The sequence below is a fragment of the Mustela nivalis genome (genome assembly GCF_964662115.1).
Source record: "Mustela nivalis genome assembly, chromosome: X".
Lineage (NCBI taxonomy): Eukaryota > Metazoa > Chordata > Mammalia > Carnivora > Mustelidae > Mustela > Mustela nivalis.
The window spans coordinates 32,402,619-32,426,347 of NC_139040.1; the positions used below are offsets into that span (position 1 = coordinate 32,402,619).

Genomic DNA, 23,729 nt, shown 5'->3' on the forward strand with positions numbered 1-23,729 from the left:
AACTTCCGATCTACCTTTTTCATGTTGGCTCCGAGTTTCGGGTATGGAGGTTTATTAACCTTACTCCAGTCAACAGGAACTTTAATTCGTTCATACAACTGTAAGATTACAAGGGCGTCCTGCAGGTCGCTAAAGAATAAAATAAATAATAAAATAAATAATAAAATAATAAAAATAATTTCATCAGTGTTTTCAGACAGCCAGGCCTTTGTTTCCTTAAACATAGTAACAGTACACTGGCAAATGAAACATATAAGACCACAGATAAGACCCACGGCTCACATTTTCTAGCAGTCTGTGCTAAAAATAGAGCTCACACCATCCCGTTCACTAAAATACTTGAGAGCTTCCGGTTTGCAAGGTACGATTCTAGAAGCTGGGCACATAGGATGAAAACCCATGGCCTTACACCAGACTAAGAGAGAGAGTGACAATAAACAAGTTATGGATTGATAGATAATTTGATTTGGGGGCGTATATACTTGCTATGAAGATGAAAAGAACCGGGGTTAGGGCTACAGAGCATTAGGTGGTGGTCAGGGTCTGAATCTGAGGATAGGAAGGGAGTAGGGCATTCCAGGTGGACAAGAACGTTCAAGGCTGAGAGAACAGTGAGTACAAAGGCCTCAGGACATCATGGACAGTGCACTTAAGTCTTTCCCTAGTCTCTGTTACAAAATGTAAAGGATCTGTTTCGTAGGGTGTCGGAAACGACATTCATACACTCTTTCTCTTAATGATCATGTAAAGAAAGAATCTGGGCTTCTGTGTATTTGGAAAATGATAATGGATGTCACCATTCAAAATCTTCCAACCTCAATGACCAGTGTCAATGAACATCTAGAAAATGTTTAGAGCTATAATTCTTTCTGCGGCATCCATTCACGCTGTTCCTAACTGATAGTAACAGTAGAAAGGCTTACGCGTAGAGATGGTTTACATGGGGATTAACTCCAAGAGAATTCATCCAGTTACGGAAGGTTCTTTCTTCACGAGTTTCTCCTATTAAGAATATTTACAAAGTTTAGATATTAATTAGACACCTTTTATACATGCATATAATATCAGTTCTAGCTAAGATGAATTCATTTCCTCTGTGCAAATCTAGAGGTATTCTCTAATACGAATCTCCAAATATTTTCTCTCAATACATTCTCTCTAGGTATAGGCTTATTTTAAAAAATTTGCTGATTTATTTTAGAATTGAAGAATACAACTTCATAACCAGTTAAACAATTTAGAGATTTATGAATTTTTTATAATCTCCTCCCCCTTCTAAGGATTCCCCAATATCTCCCCAAATCCCCATACCTCAAAAGTAACTGATGTTATCGGTTTTACCTTTAAAGAAATTTGGGGGGGGTCAAACTTTGGGGCAGCGAGCATATGAACCCTCTATACTCATGAATTTACACCTTCCCTCTACATATTTATAAATTATAAGCTACACACAAGCACTTCTTTTACATGCCTATATTACAGCTGCAAGTTACATGAAACTTGAAAAGCATAAAATTTAAAAATGTTATAGTCCTGCCAGTGGATATTCAAGGGATGACTACTACATTTGCTCATTTTTGAATCTTATACTTCATGTATTTATAATCTGGAAAAGGTAAACTCTACCTTCCCCAAACTCAAATAATTGCCATACATTAATCATTTTAAAGATTTTATTTTTAAGTAATCTCCACACCCAATGTGGGGCTCAAACTATGCAATACCAACGGAGCCGGCCAGGTCCCCTGTATTATGATTTTTTGAGTAGGTAAATAGAAAAGGAACTGGGGGGCGCCTGGGTGGCTCAGTGGGTTAAGCCGCTGCTTTCGGTTCAGGTCATGATCTCAGGGTCGTGGGATCGAGTCCCACATCGGGCTCTCTGCTCAGCAGGGGGCCTGCTTCCCTTCCTCTCTCTCTGTGATCTCTTCCCTTCCTCTCTCCTACTGTGATCTCTCTCTGTCAAATAAATAAATAAAATCTTAAAAAAAAAAAAAGGAACTGGGGCTAATTCTGTCTGGTTAGTCTGAATGTGGAAGAATGAAATAATATCATGAACGGATAGGTCAAATTTAATGCATATATACATTTTTCTGGTGAGGGGTTTAGAAGGTGATCTATTTCTAAAATACTAAAATAAAACTGGTTTACTAAGCTAGGTGAACCTTGCTTTACAAGGTTCCCAGTATCATCCCTTTCCATCAGCTGCCACTTTTGACTCAGCCCTCAGGTCTACTTCCAGCAGAGATTTGCTAAAGGAAAGTGGGGAAGGAAATTTATTAGGCCAAGATCCTAGAATCATCATGGCCTATGTATTTCTGATCTGTAGTCCCGCACATTAGAATGTGAGAAAACTTCAATTACCTTCCAATAGAGTCCAGTCAATGTCCTGGTTCTCGGGCTTTGTTAGTGCCGGGTATTTATTAAACAGATTGGCCACAAAGGCTAAGTTCAGTTTGGGGTTTCCACTGACAACATCAGCCGGGGTGACAAACTGTCTGCACCCCAACTTGTCTGCTTGTTGAAGCATACTCTCAGCTCTCTTCAAATCATCTGTTTCCTGTTGAAGTAAAAGAAGCAGCCATCTTTTAAAAGGCTATACTAAAAACATAGACCTGTTTCCCTAAAATGATAGGCTGGATATACAATTCTACTTTCTCTTAGCCGACATATGGTACTTATTATAAAACTGTTTTGAATGCAACAGCAAAAAAAAAAAAAAAAAAAAAAAAAGTTGGTTGTATTTGAGTGCAGTACCTCAAAGGCACGCTAGGTGGAACCAGATCATTTATCGAAGGACAGTACATTTAATTTAAATGGGATTACATCGCTCCTGTGAAAACTCATCAAGAAAAAAGCTATAACTGTTGAGATTTTTCAACTGGGCCCTAAGGAAGGTGTAAGACTGTAAAGGGTAGAGAAATTATGAGAAAATATTTAAAAGATAATCATCAAGAATAGCAGTTTCCAATAATTTAATTTCAGGTTTAAACTGTGTATTTCAAATTGTAGTTTTCCTCTGCAAGGATTTTTTTTTGGGGGTGGGGTGGGTTACGGCTTGTTTGACTTAACTTTTCCACTCAGGCAGAAGCAGAGTTGCTCATTTCTGTAAAGAATACTTACTTCGAACTAATTCCCATGACTCCTAACTTGTTACCCATCCCCCACCCCCCCATTCCTCCCCACCCCCCTCCAACCCACCCCAAAAGATGAGTGCCCAGCTCTGGATTAACACAGGGTTTGGTGAAGAATTTAAGTTATCCAATCATTTCAGCCTGATGTAAAAAGTATAGTTTCTCAAACACCCACTATGCCCACATCCCAAGGCTACAAGTAAAAAACCTGGAGCTGTGGGAGGAACGGGTGCTTTTGGATCTGTTTCTAGTGACCTACACTTGGAAAGGAACAGAGTGGCAGTCTGGGCACTTCCTACATATACACGGTACAGTTTTGCCCAGGGGCAAACGTAAGCACTTCTGCGGAACAGTGTCATGGGAGGAAGGGTTTTACAATCTGGTGAGAAAAGAAGAGATAAAGATAAATGAAACTTGAGGAATGTTACTTTTAAACTAAAGCTGCCCAGAATGTATAATTTGACAATCTTAGCTTTGTCTTCAATGGGTGATGCTATCTTTAATTAGTTTTTTAACCCCCGGTGAGGTGCCTTGATTGTACAAGACTCCAGAACAATGTGTATTCATTGTGTTACCCTTGTTACCTTCTGCAAAACAATCAGTAACCACTAGCGGATGGGCAGTTGCGTGGGATTCAACCTTTTTTCAGGGTTCTCTCTGAGCATAGTGAGTTCCTCTCATAGAGCCTATTTTATTTCTTGTAACCTGTCAGTTATTACTTTAATATTGTTTGCTTTATGCTATTTACCAACTTTAAATTGTCAAATATACAATAATGAAATATAAAAAATCAAATAAAAATATATATGAAAAACTAACTTCAGCCCCTACCTCACACCATATGCAAAGTTAACCCCAAACATACTATATTTCTAAAGGTAAAACCTCAAACTATAAAACTTCTAGGAGAACACGTAGGAAGAAATATTAGTGACCTTATGTTAGGCTAAAATTTCTTAGATACAACACCAAAAGCATGATCCATAAAAGAAAAAAATGACTAAATCAGACTTTGCCAAAATTAAGAACGTCTGTTCTTTAAAAAACACATTGAGAGAAAATTTGCAAATCACATATCCAATCAAGGCATTGTCTCCAAAATACATAAAAACACTTAAAACTTGCTAATAATAAAACAAACAATGCAATTAAAAATGGGCAAAATGTTTGAACACGATGATACAAAGATGGCAAATAACCACATTAAAAATATTCGACACCATGTGTCATTAGGGAAATACAAATTAAAACCACAATGACAGATCATTTGGCACCTGTTAGAATGATTCAAGTTAAAAGGACTAACCACACTAAAGTATTGGTGAGGATATGGATGAACTGGCACTTCTGTATACTGCTGGTAGCAATGTAAGATGTACAACCACACTAAAAGTGAATTGGTTGCTTCCTAACATACCCGATTACTCAGTCATTTCATTCCTAGGTATTTACCAAAGAGAAATGAATGCATGTATTTATACAAAGAGTTCTCTATGTTCAATAGCAGCTATATCTGTAATAGCCCCAAACTGGAAACAATCCAAATGCTCATCAACATGTACATGTGCACACCCTTCAGAACGGGTAGTATCAAAAATCCCCAAGAGACAGCAAATGTTGTTTGTGGAGTTGAGGAGAACAGGGAACCCTCCTGCACTGCTCATGGGAATGCTAACTGGTGTAGCCACTGTGGAGAACAGTACAGAGACTCCTCAAAACATTAAACAGAAGTGCCTGTAATCCAGCAAACCCACCTTGGGTACTTATCGGAGGAAAACAAACCCACCAGCTCAGAGAAATCCTGCCACTTGTGACAACATGGGTGGACGTTGAGGGCGTGATGCTAGATAAGTCAGATAAAGGTAAATATTGTATGTTCTTACTCATACGTAGAATACAAACAAAGAAACACATAGACACAGAGAACAGACTGGTGGTTGCCCAGCGGGGAGATGGGAGGGAAGGGGTGAAATTTGCTCTTATGAGATGTATAAGTGCTGGGAATCTAATGGACAGCGTGTGACTATAATGAACTACCGTGATGTAGAGTTGAGAGTTGTTAAGAGAGATTTTGGAAGTTCTCGCCAAACACACATATACAAAATGTGACTGTGTGAGGCCATGGATATGTTAACTAATGCTACTGTAATCATCATTTTGTAATATACACGTATACCAAATCAAAAAAAAAAAAAAAAACATGTACATGTGCAAACAAATGGTGGTATATCCATTCACTGGAATATAATTTAGCAATAAACAAGGAATGCATTTATGATACATGTGACAACATGAGTGAATCTCAAAATACTACACTGAGTGAAAGAAGCTAGACAAAAAAAAAAAAAAAAAAAAAAAAAAAAGCATACATACTGTAGGGGTCCATTACATAAAACTTGTAAAAACTCAAATGAATATAAAGCAAAAGAAAGCAAATGAGTGGTTGCCTGGGATGGGGGAATATAGGATGGGAGCCGGAAGGCATTACAAAGGATCATGAGAAAACCTGATGTGATAATGGATATAAAAAAAAAAAATCAATCATCAGTCAATTAGGCCCTAAAGAAGGTAATAAAGCTGAAAAAGATGAAGAAGGACACGGACTGCCAAGGGAACAAGTGTGAGCAAAGGCTCAGAGGTAAAATGAGTGTTGGGGGAGGGCGTGGGGGTGAAGACTAGCAGGGAAGAGCACTCGCTGGCAGACCATGCAGGGCCTTAAATGCTAAGCAGAACACTTCAGACTGAAGTCTAGAGTCAATGGGGAATCCTTGAAGGATTCTGGGGAGGGAAGAGACAAAGGAGTGTTTGAAGATCAACCAGGGAAGAATGAATGCAGAAGAGCGGTCTTAAAATCAGCATCAGTTAGCATACTAGTGCCATTTACGCAGGCCCAAGGTCACCCAGTGAGCCTGCGCGGACAGCTGCCCCACGCACAGGACAGCTCCTGATCCATACCAAGTCACCTGAACCAAAGAATCTCACATCTCACATCCAGACAGAAATAGAAGCATACAAGTCAGTTACAAATTCAGTTCTGATAAGGGCATTGTAAGTGGTTTAGCCCATGTTATCTACTCGATCCTACTGCCTACTGGGCTAGAAACATGGATTCTCTAAATTAGTACAATGCATTCTATACCTAATGGGTACAAAGAACGCACCAGGGGATCACAGAAACTTAAGACTAAATTGTCTAGTCCAACTCCTTCCTTTATGGATGAGCAAAGTGAGATCCAATTTGGCGAAGAAATCTGTCCAAGGTCACTGAACAACTGAGTGATATAACCAGGGAATATGGTCCATGAGTAAGTCCCCAAGTTGGATCTGCAGTTTGTAAACATAGTCATGTTACTCTCAACACACGAAGACTACAAATGCATATATGACTATCTTGTCATTACATCTCTCACTGTGATTATAATCCAAACACTTGGAAAAGGTTAGTTTCTAACACTTATTTCCCGACCCTGGCTTTGAATATTTTATGCAATCAATACAAGCCAATAGCGCCATCGTTATGGAACCCATTAATAAACTACCAAAATACACCAAAGCTCATCTTTCGGTCTTTGAATTATACCCACAGCAATAAATTTTAAAACAACGCTCAAAATTTTTAACACCATTACATGCGATTACCAAACTTCTTGTTATTGAGAAGAAATTGACAATCATTTTGTAAGACTGTAGAATTCAAATGAACACTTATACTTACATTGAAACCTGACATGTTAATATCTATCCGCGGTTCACCTTCCTTTTGTCCTTTTGGTGCAATTTGATTGAGAAGGTGGAAATAGGCTTTGGAATCCTATAAATGAATTGAAAATCTCAGTGAGATCACATCTACAAAGAATGGATGTATCCCATTGTCCTATGTTTGGAAGGATATTTGCACGGGATTTTGTGAGAATATATGGCACAAATTGCTGTCTTCTAATCTAACAGATCTTTCCCCCAGAAAAGTCCAGCCATCTGGCCTACTTTCTGCCTTGAATATGGATAACTGGATTTTATCATGACTTTATAACTGATTAACATTGCCAATACAATAAAGCTAGTAAACACAGAACTAGTTCTGTACCTTCACTGAATTACTGAAGTCAATAAGCTTGGCAGATAAAACAAGCAAGAAAAGAAAGGAGGAGCAGAAATCCAGGAAGCATAGGGAAAGAGAAAATAGACAGGTTACATCATTACGAAACACAATATATACCATAACCTATGGAGAAGAGATTAGCTATGTTAAAGATGTATTTAACTGTAAATTTAAATGACATTTTTAAAGTAACACTTGAGTTGGTGAAGTAACATTTAACCCTGTATGACCTGAACATAGTTAACCAAACAAGATATTTATTTTAACTAGGCTCCCAATGCAGGGCTTGAACTCACAACCCTGGGATCAAGACCTGAGCTGAGATCAAGAGTCGGACGCTTCACCGACTGAGCCAGCCAGGTGCCCCCGAAGATTTTCTTTTGTTTTAAGCTCCTGAACTCATCCATTGTTTGAATGGTTTTACATGGTTAGGTGGATTCAGGCTATGTGGACCCTCCACAGAGGACAACTTGAAAACCACAGCACCAGGGCAAACACTTCATAACAGTCTTCAACCATGTCAAGTAAGCGTCTGCCTTGAGGGGACAAAAACTGGGGTCAAGACTCCTTAATCCTGCTGAATTGGAAGATGATCCTCCCAGCAGTGATCAGATTCTGTTACTGAACCTTGACAGTCCAGACATGCTTATAAGGAACGTCTCTTCCAGCAAACTCTGTAGATAACCGGCACCATAATCACCTGGGGGAAAGCTGTTCAATACACAGGTGACTGGGTTCAGCCCCAAACCTACCAAATACGAATCTCTGGGAGCTGCATTTTTCAGAAACTCCCTGAATGAGGTGGATACAGAATGCCGGAAATGACTCTAAAAGAGGGGAAAATCACGCCAGTGAAATCTACTTCAGAGCCATTCATGAAGTGCAAAGCCAGATCCTGCCGTGAGCAGGCACAGGATTTGCCTTCCCGTAATCGTGCATTACCGTTGTGAAAGCGCTTGTGCTTACAATTTCTTTCTAATGGTGCATGAGCAGCTCATAATCTAATCCTCTGCCCTTGACAAGAGTGAGTAAAAAGAGCAGACCCAGCAGGGTCTTCTCCCCCAGAAAGGGCTTTACAGGGCAAAATTACACTTGGAGTATAGACCAAATGGAAGCCTTTCTTTTTCACATTACTAACAATCCTTTGCTTTTTAAAAAGATCCACAGCAGGCTCCATTTTTAAACAATATTTCCTTTTGTACCTTTCAAAGAGGTCCCAAACAGAAAATCCATTTAAGAGTGGTTTTTAGGAACACAGCTCGTGCATAAAGCAAAAATATATACCCGACCAAACATCTTGTGTAAGTTAAAAGAAGAGGTAGAAGGTCTGCTGGTTTTGTCATTTGGGAGCTATCCTTAACTGTCCCTAATGAAACCAGTAATGGAAACATCCCAAGGTTCCCTCTCCCCACTGAGCACATCGATAAGATAACAGACTATAGTTTTCATAGCCCCGTGGGTCAGTGACATCTGCTGAAGATCCTTGAATTTGTTCCCTGTGTCCCAACACTCAGATTTGGGAGAGAGTGGAGTCAATGAATGAGAATTTTTTTTTTTTTGCTATTGTAATTTTGGGCCCCCTCTTGGGAAGCTACCAACGTCTCCTCCCTCTGCTTGTTTTTTCCTTACTGCTTTTGAGACGTGAACGCCAAAATGTAACACAAGAAATGTTTGAAGGTCTTTTATGTGGCGAGTCTTGGGGTTAGAAGTGGGCTTTGGTAGGAGGACCACAGGACAGGGCTGAGGTAGGAGAGACAGCCATATGTGAGCTCATCACTACCCTCATGAACTCAATGGCTAACGGTGGGAGCACATGATGGAAAGAAGCCAAGTAAGAAAGGAGGAGAACCCTGGGGCCCTTTCTCTTTCTCCCAGGATTTATTAACAGGTACCCTGAGGTCTGGGAAAGGCAGTTAGGAAGAGAATGGTCATGGCCCACCCTTTGGTACTCCATGTTTAACAGGGAGCAGAACAGAAAGCGTTAGGACTATAATACTTTGACAATTTGCCACAGAAGGAGAGTCCTTCTAGGTTTCAGCTCTCCTGAAATCTACCATCAGGGCCAAGGGCCAACAAGGCCTGGCAATATCCTGGTAGGATTTTCCCTCTGTCTGGCTGGTAGTCACCCAAGCCATCGTATCCATGCCCAAAGGCATGACGGTTCCTTGCATGGTTACCTTGATGTCAGCACTGAAGTTGTTGATTTTCTGCCAGCCTGAGTTTTCCAAGTGAAAGTTTGCCCATCTGAGCAGAAGCTCTTCCGGAGACAACTTCATAAGCTCCTCCAAAGTCTCACCATCTCGAAGTAAGGCAGCCAAGGCTAGAAGGGAAAAAAAAACCCACAACCAAGATATTACATGACAATGGTCATTACAAGTTCATTCGTTCTTTAGACACTCTGTTAGGTAACAGAGGGACAATAACTGGTCTGACCTAGTTCCTCATTTTCAGGTACTGTCACTCTAATAAAAGATAATATATTCGTAGATAATTATATGATGATGTAGATAAAGATACTGTTATGAGAATATATAGCAAATATATACTATATTTTATTAGTCTTTATGTTCCAAATGGCAAATAAGTTACAGCTTTTAAAACACTTTACATTATGACATATGTTTACCTTTTTTTTTTTTTTTTAAGATTTTATTTATTTATTTGAGAGAGAGAAAGTGAGCAGGGAGAGAAGCAGAGGGAGAGAGACAAGCAGACTCCCCACTGAGTGCAAAACCTGGCTTGGGATTTGATCTCACAACCCTGAGATCCTGACCTGAGCTGAAATCCAGAGTCACACAACCAACTGAGCCACCCAAGCGACCCCTAAACTGTCCTTGTTTAATTATGTTAAAATTAGAGATTTGGAGGAGGATATTTAAAACGGTGGCGTCTTTATACTTAACCTTTTGACTAAAGGAGTATAGAACCTTATGGTACTTATATTTAAATGTAATTAATGGATTCTCGAAGGGGTAAATCTATTTTTTTAAAAGATTTTATTTATTTATTTGACAGAGATCACAAGTAGGCAGAGAGAGAGGGGGAAGCAGGCTCCCTGCTGAACAGACAGCCCAATGCGGGGCTTGATCCCAGGACTCTGAGATCATGACCTGAGCCGAAGGCAGAGGCTTTACCCCACTGAACCACCCAGGCGCCCCAGGGTAAATCTATTTTTAAACATAGTTTTATTTTTAAAAATAATCTCTGCAGCCAACATGGGGCTCCAACAACCCCGAGATCAAGCGTCCCACGTTCCACCAACTGAGCCAGCCAGCCGCCCCGGGTTAAATCTATTTTTAAAGGGCTATAATCTAGCTTAACATTTTCTATAGCACCTAACTTGTAAAAGCTGTTCAGTTATTTTTTGTTGTTGAATTGAATGTGAAGAAGCCAAGGGTTCCTGGTAAGTATTCCCTATGGGTACTAGGTAGAAGCATGGGGTGTCTGCACGGAGAACAGCTGAACTTCCGGCATGGTTGCAAGAGTACGTCATGTGGTCCCTAATGCAGTAATTACCTCCCCTGAAATAAAAGGAGGTTTCCCTTAAACAAGAAGACTGAAACTGCCTGATTTCTGAAGAGGTCTAAGTGATACCTTTATCAGGCAAATTTCATCTCTCATGGACTCTGCCTCATGCCATTCTGATGCTGAGGGACTTAAGCAAGGGTAGAAGCAGCAGGTCACTTGTCTAAGACCGTCCTTTTGCTCCCCATCCCCACCACATCAGAGGCCAGAGAGGATTAAACAGCCTGATATCTGTGCACCTGAGACCTTGTCAAAGAAAAGTTATTTGATTTATTCCACACGCCAATGTGATTGTATTTGCCTTCCCGAATGGACCTTTTTTTTTTTTTTTTAAGATTTTATTTATTTGACAGAGAGAGACACAGCAAGAGAGAGGAACACAAGCAGGGGGCGTGAGAGAGGGAGAAGCAGGCTTCCTGCTGAGCAGGGAACCCGATGTGGGGCTCGATCCAAGGACCCTGGGATCATGACCCAAGCCGACAGCAGATGCTTAACGACTGGACTGAGCCACCCAGGTGTCCCTGGACGTCAGCTTCTTTAACAAGACAAACACCACTGTGAAGAAGGCCAGCAATGAGAGCAATCGTCTTTGTTCAAATATAGTTCAAATATAGGTACCTTTGAGCAGATTGAAACAAAGGCAAGGGCAACAGTCTCAAAGGTGCAAAAAAGTCTTATCATGGATCAATGTGCAAAATCATAAAACCATTGACAGACATTCTGGGGGACCTTGAAAAGACTGAGAACCCCAAAGAGATATTTCCCAGAAATGACAAGGACTGAGAGGGCGATATTTCTGGAATAAAATAGGAATATGTAGAGTGGTGGCTCATAGTTAAAGCTTTGCAGGAAGAGGATCATGTAGAATTGCCCAGGACACAAGTCAATTGTATCGCGTGTGCTTATAGAATCTACAAATCCACGGTGTGACGGGAAACCCCATGTTGTAAGAAGTTCGGAAAACGTGATCATCAAGGGTGGGGTAGATTAGTTTGAAGAGGCCTCAAAATCCAGGAGTGAAGATGGGGCGGGAGTTGGGCAGCCAGATTAGAAATGAAAAATACCCAGACTGGGGACCTTGGGAAAGTTCCTTCAACTCTGTGCTTTTGTGTCTTTGTTATTATAAAACGAATTCTAAAGCATCAGGCAAATGTGAATTACTACTAAAGACGAAAAGTTGTAATTAGACTGTTTTCCACAACAACACTATAGCATTACCTTCTTTTAATTCTAGTTATCATCTAATCGCCTCAATTAAGTGAAAGCACGACAGTCTGTGTGACCAGGAAAAATACCCAATAAACAATTTTCAAAATAATGACTGTGTTCCATTACCTTCATTCCTGCTTAATTCAATGTCGGCAAACAACCCGATCTTAATAATCTGCCAAAGCAGTCCCAGAACCAGATGTGGTTTCCCAGCCCGCAAATCCTCCGCACCGATGTTCACAACGTGACACCCAATGGCAGAAGCAGAGTTCAGGGCCAAGTTTAAGTTTTCCTGCAAGAGAGCCAACGTACACATTTGCTTCTTGACCTTTCCAGTTTTTAGGAGTCTACTCCTTTACTGAAAATAATGCTCAATGAGGAAATTAATTTCAGCCGCACATGATCCACAGAAAACAAAGTCCAGACAACCAACTCCAGACTTTGGTGTTAAAGGCATAGCTAAAACAAATCTCAGCTTTATTATTGTTACTGTCTTTTCCAGAATTCTGTGGGAAGTTAACTTGGTATTTTTATTTGGTCTCTTTTGAAGTACATGGACATTGTCACGAAAAGAAAAGGCTGAGTGACTAGAGTCAGGCTCTCCATCCAGGTTAAGGGTCGTATTTCTTTTTTTCTTTTTTAAAGATTTTATTTTTAGGCAATCTCTATACCTGGGACTCAAACTTATAGCCCTGAGATCAAGACTTATATGTTCTACCAACTGAGCCAGCCGGGTGCCCCAAGAGTGGCTGTATTTCTACTTTTTTCCTCAAGATTATCTATCTATCTATTGACAGAGCGCGTGTGCGTGAGAGAGCCCAGCAGAGAGAGAGGGAGAATCAGACTCCCCGCTGAGCAGGGAGTCCCTTTATCCCAGGTCCCGGGATCTGAGCCCAAGGCAGACGTTTAACCGACTGAGTCACCCAGGCACCAGAGTCATTGTATTTCTAAAAATGTCTAAAAGAGGGGTCTAATCCATGCACCTGAAAAAAGTTCTAGAATTGTAATCTCTGCGTCCCAAGAGGTGCTGCTGCCCGAGGGAATTTTGCTATTTCAGAGTGTAATACTCACTTGACAAAAAGAAAAATGCTCCATTGCTTAAACATGCTAATTAATTAAGAGCTTAAATATTTTTGCTTATTTCTGCATGCTTGAAAACAGCATGTAATGAGAAAAACACAGGGCTTTGGAGTTAGTCCTGGATTTGAACTTCAGTTCCAGTGTTAACCTTGGGCAAGGCAGGAGCCTGAGTTCCAGCTCTCCTCTGTCAAATCTGGATAATAGTCCTAAACTCAAGAGTTGTAGAAGAATTAAATGGGAAGACATGAAGGGCAGAACTGATGGGCTACAGAATAGGATCTCACAAGGCCATTTCCAGGAAGAGGGTAGGGATATCCATTTGTACCTGAATGATGAAGGGTGTCAGTTTCTTCTTGTTGATTGCTCTTTCATCAATTGTATCAGGAACTGAAAGGTTGATCATTTTACTGAAACACAAATTAGCAGGGAGTTGGTTTACTTTTAAAGAGCCTGTAAATATTCACAAATGTTTTAAGGCACATGACATGTCTCTCATGTAATCTGAAAAAAAAATCAGTGCAATATATGACTTTTACCATGTTGATCACACACAAAAAACTATACATGTGAAAAATGCACATGAAAAAAAAAAGACCAAAATGCTTACAGTAGTTGAGTATTTCTGAGTTGGGGATTGAAGCATACTTTATCATTTTAATTTTTTGTATTTTCCCATCATTTTGTAAGAATGACTAACTTGGATACTGGAAAAACCCTTACTGCATACATTTTAAAAACAGATAAAATCCCACATGGAAATTGTGTCTCTTTCTCGATTGTAAAATTCACAAATAAGAATGACCATTTATTCACAAGGAGGTCAATTTATTGAGCATGAGATTCTTTCATTCACCATATTTATTGAGAGCCTAAATGATGAGCTAGGCACGATATTCGGTATTGCTAATCCAGTCGTGAGATAAAGAAATGTTCTGCTAATTAGACTAGAATCTGTGATTTCTTCGGGTAGAATCTCATTCGGTAAAATCTTGACAAAGACACTAACATTTTAGGTGTTTATAATACTGCCCCAAAATATGTGATTCCACACAGGGAAAACCATGCTTCTTTCCATGTCAGATTTGTTTTTTTTTTTTTAAAGATTTAATTTATTTGGGAGAGAGGGAGAGCACAAGTGGGGGCGGGGGTAGCGTTGCATAGGGAGAGGGAGAAGCAGGCTTCCCGCTGAGCAGGGAGACTGATGTGGGGCTCAATCCCAGGACCCCAGGATCATGACCTGGGTCGAAGGCAGACGTTCAATGGACTGAGCCACCCCGGTGCCCCTATGTCAGATTTAAACATCAAATCAACAGCATCTCCTACATAGCAGAGCAGCTCCCTCGCTGTGATCTATTGAAAGTCAGCCCTCAACACAAGGGTTTGAAAGAAAAGAAAGAATAAAAAAAAGAAAAGAAAAGAAAGAAAAGCTTTTTAAAACGTTAAAGAAGAAAAAAGAGAAGAAAAAGTTAATGAAAAAAAATCAACAGCATCATGTGATACACATGGGAGAATTAGTTCTTTAGTGCCTATACATGGACGAAATGGCATTATCTTATGGTTTTTAATGGGGATCATAGTAGATGCAGTGTGAAATGCAAAGGGGTGTGAATATTCTGACTGCATTTTGGTTGGTCTTACAAGCTCCTGAGCGGCAGAGGCAGAGGATGAACCCAGGCCGACTGATTACGGAGCATATGCTCTTAGATCATCAACGGGACAAAGTGTTGATCATCTTACATCCTTTCTACCAATATAATGTTGGCTCTGGGGCAGCAAGGACCAACACAGTTTTCAGAACTAAGTAACTGGAGAGTGAGAACTGAAGAGGAAGCTTTTTTTGTATTTTGAAGCTATGGTACTTTTTTTTTTTTAAAGATTTTTATTTATTTATTTGACAGATAGAGATCACAAGCAGGCAGAGAGGCAGGCAGAGAGAGAGAGGAGGAGGAAGCAGGCTCCCTGCTGAGCAGAGAGCCCAACGTGGGGCTCGATCCCAGGACCCTGTGATCATGACCTGAGCTGAAGGCAGAGGCTTTAACACCCACTGAGCCACCCAGGCGCCCCGAAGCTATGTACTTTAAAAATAAGTAGACACTGACATACTTAAGTCCAACAAAGTTGTCATGTTCTGCTTGTACTTCAGCAGAAATTGGAAGCTGGCAGCTTCCTTATAAAGCAGTCCCCAGTCTAAATGAGTGAGTTTTAGATTTGTATCTTGGTGGTACTTTCTCAGACACACCCAGACGACTTTCAGTTCTGTTTCCCGAGTTGAAGCCGTCAAGCACCCAGAAACCAATAATATATCAATTACGTGGAAGGCTGTTTTGGAAATCGGGACACAAAATCAACCAACATCTTACCAGAGCACAATTCCATCACCCACAGCTTTGAACAGGTCGTCAGTATTCGGGTTCATGGGTATTACGTGTCTGCAATCAGGATCATTTTCCAAAGCTTTGTTTATCCAGTTAACAAAGGCATATTTTTCTTCCTCTATAGTCATGTTGAATAATAAGAAATTAGTTCACACTCTAGGTTGACTCTAAAGTCTAAAATAATTTGTACATAGTACTGAAAGTTAACGTGTCACAAACATGAGTTCTCCCCTTTGAAAACCCAGATACTTGAATACAATATGGCTCTTATGAAGTACAAAATTAACAGCAAAAAACAGAGAGCATGAGCAGGGTTAACCGAGCCTTAGAAAAGTTAGTTACCAAATTCTTTAAAAAAACATTACTTACATTCCTGTAGAGTTCTACTATAATAAAGCCGATCATTGCTCACATCATATAATATGTCTTGCAAGCTAACAAAGCCATATGATAAATACTTACAATGCCATTACGGCAAGTATTAGTCCCAGGTCTAAATACACACCACAGTGGGCTTCTGCTGTATTCTTAATTAGGAAGCAATGTTTCTCTAGCAGCCCTCTTTAGGTTACTGCATCACCCTGATGCACATGGAAGTCGTACTATTATTACCTGAGTAAGAATGCTGCGTTCCTTCACTGGACAGCTCGGAAGTGCCTCCCAGAGCACAAATCCCTTCTTTCCTGTTGATTGCTTTGCGGAAGGTTTTAGCAATATCGCTGCTTTTTACCTCTTGGAAAATCTACGAATGAAAATATGTTGTTAATTCACAGTTTGTTTTAAATCAGGTGCAACGATAAGCCCTTCTATCTTCTTTTAGACTCCGCTCACCTACATTTTCCCATATGGGTAGTGAGTCTTAAAAGGAGATGGAAAACTGGGCTTGTGCTTTTAAGGTGCTAAATAAATACTACAATACTGCTACTGAAAATGAAGCCAGACAGTCAATTGCACACACTTGTCAAAAATGTTAAGTGCCACATGCATTGAATCCGCTTTAAGCCGCCAGCTAGTGTGGTTCAAAGGCATAGGTAAATCTGCTAATTTTCTACCAACAAGTAAGGCTTTGTTCGTTCCCTGGAGAGAAAAAGCTGAAGGATCCCCCTTCTTTAACCACAATTCTTAATGCAAAGGAAGATGAAAATTTAATGATTCAACCAAAAAAACCTCTTTTGGGGGTACAATGGTAAGAGCGTGTTCAATCAAAATTTACAGAGTAATCAGGTGAAAAAATGGGTTGAGTTGGCAGCAAAAAGACAACTTTGGAGAATAAACACAAAAAAGAAGCTTTTCAGTAACTGTCTTGTTTGAGTGTTTATGAAATCTAGCTTCTTGTCATGAACAACATGGTAAACAAAATGAATGTGTGCATTCTAATTGTACAAAGCAGGTGGTTAACAAAGCAGATTTCATACCCTTTCCTAACTGCCTGATTGAATGAATGGATGTTCTAAAGGACTACGCAGCTCTACATATTTTTTAAAGATCTCTCTCTATTTTTTAATGATCTATTTATTAGAGAGAGCACAAGAGCGGAGGGACGTGGGGAGGGAGAAGAGAGAATCCTCAAGTAAACTACCCGCTTAGTGCAGAGCCCGGAGGTGGGGCTGGATCCCAGGACCCTGAGATCATGAACTGAGCTGAAACGCAGAGTTGGAAGCCCAACGGACTGAGCTACCCAGTGTCCCAGGACTAACTATATACTTTTAAATACTGAAACTCACCTAAGCCCAAACTTGTTTCTGATCTACCAATGCACATGGCTAAAAAATAGCTACTTCCAATAAAATGAGAGAAAGATGTAGCATCTTCACACAATTTCTTTAAAAGACACACCTGGGTGGCTCAGTCAGTTAAGTGTCTGACTCTTGATTTCCGCTCAGGTCATGATCTCAGGGTCGTGAGATCAAGCCCGGTGCAGGGCTCCATGCTCATCAGATCGTCTGCTTGGGATTCTTTCCTCCTCTCCCTCTGCCACTCACATTGTACATGTGTGCTCTCTCTCTCTTACTCTGTCTCTAAATACGTAAAATCTTTTTTTAAAAAGGTGTTTATAACACATAAGTGGACCTACACACACACACACACAAATCTCAGGAGGTGCAGCCCATGTTTGAAGTTCATAGACCAGGGTCACAATATGTAGCAGTTCAGGTTTTATCTATGAGAACAGGCACGAGGATAAGTTTGAAATCCAGCTCCATGTGCCACTGACCAACTCCTGTGTCCTGCACAAGACATCGTCCAAAAGCTGGGAGGGCCTTTTCTATTTAGGTTTCCCAGGAGGGAACCTTTTTGTCATTAATCCACTAATCCATTAATCCAAATCAGAGAGAGAGAGATTTTCTGTAACTGGTGTAAAAGTTGTTAAAGGTGTTGTGGGTGGCTCTCTCTCTCAAAGCCACGCTTTTTCCTCTTGCCTTTCTAAAATCCTGTCTTTCCTTGGACTTACAAACCCAATTTTATTTAGGAAACTAGGGAGTAGTTAAGTTCCACAAGATCAAGCTTAATTTTCAGAGCTGTGATTTCTCTGCTCTACCTGTAATGTCAGAGGTGGAATTTCAGAATGGGTGTGCACGTGTGCGAGTGTGTCTATGTCTACTTATGTCTATAGATACACACACAGAGACTACTCTAAATATTGCACACAGCCAATAAAATCATTTTCCCTCCTTTCTGGCCATTATACGGACTCCTGTTAGGTATCGATATTGTAGAGCTGACTACTCAGGCACTCTGGGCAAGTTCTAAATGATAGAAATTCTTTTTATGCACACTGATTTTTTAAATCCAACTTTCGTTTCATTTCATTTACCTTAACTTCTGAGCCAAGATTATATGATAAAATGGTGACCAGTGAATGTAGCAGTCTTCACTGTGATGCGTTTGGTTCCCATACCTCCCCTTTGAGAATTATATATCTGCTTAGTAAAAAGGCAATATTCACTATTCTACCCCACTCTGAACTCCACTTTATTTAGACATTGTCTAGTAAATTAAAATCTGAAATGTGTGCTTTCTCTCATGACTGAGGTACCATAAATCACTTGCATGACCAAAAAAAAAAAGCATACAAAATGTTATTGCCTCAGAAATGACCTATGAAAAGTTATTTTTTTATTAGGCCTATTTTTGCCTCAAGATCGTTTGCTTCTAAAATTTAGGTTGGGGGGCACCTGGGTGGCTCAGTGGGTTAAAGCCTCTGCTTTCGGCTCAGGTCGTGATCCCAGGGTCCTGGGATCTAGCCCCACATCGGGCTCTCTGCCTGGCAGGGAGCCTGCTTTCCTTCCTCTCTCTCTGCCTGCCTCTCTACCTACTTGTGATCCTGTCTGTCAAACAAATAAATAAAATCTTAAAAAAAAAAAATTAAAAAAAATTAGGTTGGTTTCCATGATCACAACTGCAGCTAAAAAATAAATCCAAATTTAAATATAGCATGGAAAAAAGGAACAATACAAATAATAAGTTAAAAAAAGAATGTCTACTGTGTAATATCCTAATGCAATTACTTATGTCACTGTAGTTAAGTTCATGCTTGGGAACGAAAGCAAAGTTGCAATTAAATCAGTTAATTTTTAATTGCCTTACAGAGGTTATAGGACCTTCGTTTTCTAAATATTTTTAAATAAATGTTTCCAGCCAAGCTCAAACTTTCGGGTTCACGGTAATTTCCTCTGTTGCGTAGATTTAAAAAAAAAAAAAAAAAAGGCAAATTAAAAGGGATAATTGAAGATTTACATCTCTTCAATGGATTCACTGCAGGAGAACTTGCATTTTGTTTTCTAGGTTAGGGAAGAATTGCTCCAGCGGATGATAAAGTTATTTGAGTAGAAAACCCTGGCTTAACAAGAATCTCTGAAATCAGAGATAACACAAGGCCAACTACCGTGCTGAAGTCTTCTCAATGAATCTTTTTCAAAGCTGCCCGTCGTGATACTAATGAGCTCACTGTTAGTGCTGTTTTCCCTCGAGGAGGAAGGACTGGCTTTGTCATGCGTGAGCAAACTCCTGGGGACCCTGCAGCTCTGGTTCTATGCATCCCCCCCCTTAATGGAGTATATATATGTATATGTTTCTTATTCCTTTTTAAAGTTTCATCACCTTTCTAGTTCTGTGCAGGACTAGCAGCCAGACAAAGCAATCCAGAGGCATAATGACTTAGGAGGAAGGAAAGATTTCAGAAAGAATTGCAAAATATTGACTGGCTTCCGGGGTTTGAGGCTTGCTTCCAAAGTGTCAAAGTGTTTCCAAAGTAGTACACTTGAATATTTTCTTTTCTTTTTTTTGGAATCTGTTGTAGGCCTGAGCTTAGTAATAATAGGAAAAGAACACTGCTTTACAAAACAGAACAGAAATCAGTACCCCCAACAGTTGACATCTACATAGCGTTTGCTATATGCCGGGCACTGTTCTAAGCACTTTACTTATATGAAGTGATTTCATCTGATGAGATTGGTGCTATTAGCAAAAGTCCTAGGGCTGGTCAACAACTTAGTGCCATTATGCAAGAGCAAATTTCTCACTGTGAAAACAAGAGTTTAATGCAGACATCTCTGCTGAAAGGAAGGGCCATACCAGTCTTTTTAAAGATACGGGTAAAACAACAACAACAACAACAAAAAAACCCCAAAAAACCCCACCATTACCTTGTAGGTATAAAAATCCAGTAATGTCGTTTTGAGAGACTTAGAAGAAACAAAATCCGGGTATTAAATTTAACTAACATTTGAAGTGTACATAATAACTTAGGGACTCTTTTCTGCCCTATATATATTCTCCAAAATTAACATAAACTGATTTTGTCTGTAGGCTGCTTTGCAATTAACACCTCTTATGCAGCAATTTAAATAAAAAACCCCAAGATGTAAGAACACGTTTATTTCTACTTCCTTATGTTAACACCTGATAGGAATAACTCGCTTGCTTTTTTACAGATGACGAAAATCTACCCATATTTTTGACAATTTCTAAGATGTCTCATCAGTGACAAAGCAGATGGAAGCGGACGGACATTTGCTCAGACACCCGTCTTTCAGTCCGGTCATGGCGGTATCATTCTGAAATTTCAGGCAGGTTATTTTACTGTCATTCACATTTCAGATGTCTTGAACAGAAGGGAAGTAACTGGAAAAAGCTACTAGTCCTATGTGTAATGTTGGGGAAGCTACTTCCTTTTTTCAGGACTCCAAGCTTTTATTTTTGATTTGAAAAATGAAAGAGTATACTGGGGCGCCTGGGTGGCTCAGTGGGTTAAAGCCTGTGCCTTCGGCTCAGGTCATGATCCCAGGGTCCTGGGGTGGAGCCCCATATCGCTCTCTGCTCAGCAGGGAGCCTGCTTCCTCCTCTCTCTCTCTCTCTCTCTGCCTACTTGTGATCTCTGTCAAATAAATAAATAAAATCTTAAAAAAAGTGGAAGAGTATAAACATACTGATTCCTTCCAATTAGAAAGAAATGTACATTTTAACCTGAAATGTCCTCATTAATATTTTCTAAAAATCTCTAGCGATGCCAAAATTAGTATGCACGTCATTTACTTTTTAAGAATATACTAGGGGAATCAAACCTTCTCCCTTAAAAGCCTCCGACAGCTCGGATGGAAGAACCTGCAACATTTCAAGACCTACAAAATTAAGTATTTCCCTAAGATCATTTTTCTCAAAGACACTTTCACAATTTTGTCCTTAATAATACTAGCCACACTGCAGATCTTCACGATTTAGGTCCGTTCTTTCTAGCAGATTAAAATTCTGGGCAGTAAATTATCTCAAAAATTAACCCATCATAGTTAACTACTGCTCTAAGCTGCTTTAAATTCACAACTCAACATGCAGTTCCAAGGGGAGCACGTTCACATCAGAGACATGCAAGTGCTCATACTGCAAGTCAATTGCAACTTACTATTGAACACAGAATTCAAAACAAAAGGCTTTGGCAATAACTGAAGACAAAAAACAGTGGGTAGGAAATCAGTATTTCAAAAGAAGCCGACAAGAACGCCATCATGACACATGTCTACATTTTTAAAACAGCAGCCCTCCCCGCCGCACCAAATGCTCTCAGCTCTGGAGACATCATTAGCCAATCTGCTCTTAACAATGTTCTAAAGGAGTTAATTCTAATGGGAGAGAACATACCAGAATTTCACTGGCTATAGGGAGCCTCAGTTACCATGGAAAAGGAGGATGAGAAAGCTGGGAAGTTGGTGAAAAAATGAGGCAACTCATTACCTGTTTGTAACCCAGTAAAAGGAATGCCTAATTAGAGCTAGACAAACTCAGCCTTAAATTAATAAACCCAACCAATAAAATCTTCAGGGTGTTCTTCATGGAGGGAAGAGGCAACCGCTACATCTCAAATACTCCTGGCAATGGCTATGGACTGAAAATGGCACCAGTCGCCTCGCTCACTGGCAGCTACAGTGTCAGGCTTCAGGAAGGAGGGCTAGAGAACCCCTCCCCAAGCACTGAGTGCAGAACTCTAAACCCGGTGCTTGGAAGTGGAAGAATTAAGTCAGCCCCGAACCCTGAGGAGTATCTGATGATACTAGAAATTTTAAATGCCTCCTCCAATGGACTAAAAAGATACGCTTCTAACTTTTAATTATCAAAATTATTATCCTCAAGAAAACCGTCCGGTTAAATACTACTAAGACAAGAGTCACAAACATCTTTTAATCAGAAAGCTCAAGTCAGGAAGCTTCCAAGACTGTGAGTCAGGGTGTAGCATTAACTAACATCTGGGAGCACCCTATTCCCCAAGGCAGACACCAAGGGAGATGGAGAGAGCACTTCAAGGAAGACACTTAGCACCTTGAAAAATCCCCTTTGAGGAAGCCCTAGAGGAAATGGTTCGCCTTTCAGAGCAAGTAGAGTAGCGGTGATGTAGCTTTGATTCTTTCAGTGTTCCTTTTCCCAATTCATTTGCTAAGATACTCTAATGGCTAATAGAACCCAGGACACTTGGTGGGATGATGGAAACTTCATTAATCCTAACAGGACTAATACGAAACATTTAGCAACTTCACAGGATTGACTACTTTTAAGATCCCGCTAGACAAAGGAACAGTCATGACCAATTATACTAATGGTGGACTTACACATACTTACATAAACAAATTCATCGAAACTTATCTTCCCATCTTTATTCCTGTCGCCATCCAGCATGAGTTTTTGAATAATTTCTCTCACTTTATATCCTGGTAATGGCATATTGGCCTCCTTGAAAAGCTCATGAAGTTCATAGTCACAGATGAATCCGTTGCTGTTGAGATCTTTGTAAAGAGGGAGAGCAGGCAAAAAAAGGAAAAAAAAATTAGAAGAAATAAGTGAACCTCTTGGAGTAGTCTTATGATGAGCATTTGTCTTCATTTGAGACTCAGTTCCTACTAAGCTCGCCTGAACACAGTGTTTGCTCTTCTTACTGTTTGGTACCTAAAGTTGTTGAAAAAGGAAATGCAAATTTTAACAGAAAGCACAGTTTTACACCATGTTTTCTGTATTTTAAACAATGTATATGTAGCTTCACTTAAAAATAGCATCCCTGGGGCGCCTGGGTGGCTCAGTGGGTTAAAGCCTCTGCCTTCGGCTCAGGTCATGGTCTCAGGGTCCTGGAATCCAGCCCTGCATGGGGCTCTCTGCTCAGCAGGGAGCCTGCTTCCTCCCCCCCCCTCTGCCTGCCTCTCTGACTACTTGTGATCTCTCTCTGTCAAATTAAAAAAAAAAATAGCATCCTTAATACTAACAAAGCAGAGTTGCCTAATAAATTATTTTTCTATCATGAAGCTGACAGGACTTCTAAAAAATAATTAATAGACAACGTACCAATAAAACACCGCCATGGTAGAAAACGGTTTCTGTTGTATCTATTTAGGAGTTTTACGTCCCTCATTCTTCCATTAGTCTGGTAGAACAGTTTATGAATGGATGCTGATTATATTACAAAGCACACCTGAAATTAAACTACCCTCTTCAACACCACTTTTTCCCAAGAGCTAATGTAAATAAATATGGAGTTCATAAAAATAAATGCAGTCCCGAGTAATGCAAATGTTTACCATGACTCTATAAATAACCTTTTTATTTTTGTGCTAGGACCGTTCTAACGGAGTGTATATCTTAAGTGCTGATGATGCTTAGTCTGAAACTATTCAAAATGAAAAAACAAAAAACTGATCAATGACCAGAAGTTAATTTACTAAGAAAGAAGGTTAATGTCTTGAGGGCTGTAATCTCTTGGGCATATATAGTTTTAAGAAAACTGGACTTTCACCACAAATTTCAAATACCTACTGTTTCAACAGTGCTTTTCCT

At 39.9% G+C, this 23,729-nt stretch overlaps 1 protein-coding gene across 7 annotated transcripts in view; it reads right to left on the reverse strand.

Moving 5' to 3' along the window:
- PLS3 (plastin 3) overlaps positions 1–23,729 on the reverse strand; it is an 85,237-nt gene that overhangs the window by 3,454 nt on the left and 58,054 nt on the right. For all 7 annotated transcript variants that reach the window (XM_082716346.1, XM_082716348.1, XM_082716352.1 and 4 more), the window contains 10 exons: positions 22,527–22,690; positions 16,032–16,161; positions 15,405–15,537; positions 13,370–13,451; positions 12,091–12,256; positions 9,408–9,550; positions 6,847–6,942; positions 2,362–2,557; positions 924–1,002; positions 15–129 (listed from right to left, as the gene is read on the reverse strand). In XM_082716346.1, the coding sequence (XP_082572472.1) occupies positions 15–129; positions 924–1,002; positions 2,362–2,557; positions 6,847–6,942; positions 9,408–9,550; positions 12,091–12,256; positions 13,370–13,451; positions 15,405–15,537; positions 16,032–16,161; positions 22,527–22,690 (1,304 nt within the window). The remainder of the gene's footprint in view (positions 1–14; positions 130–923; positions 1,003–2,361; positions 2,558–6,846; positions 6,943–9,407; positions 9,551–12,090; positions 12,257–13,369; positions 13,452–15,404; positions 15,538–16,031; positions 16,162–22,526; positions 22,691–23,729) is intronic.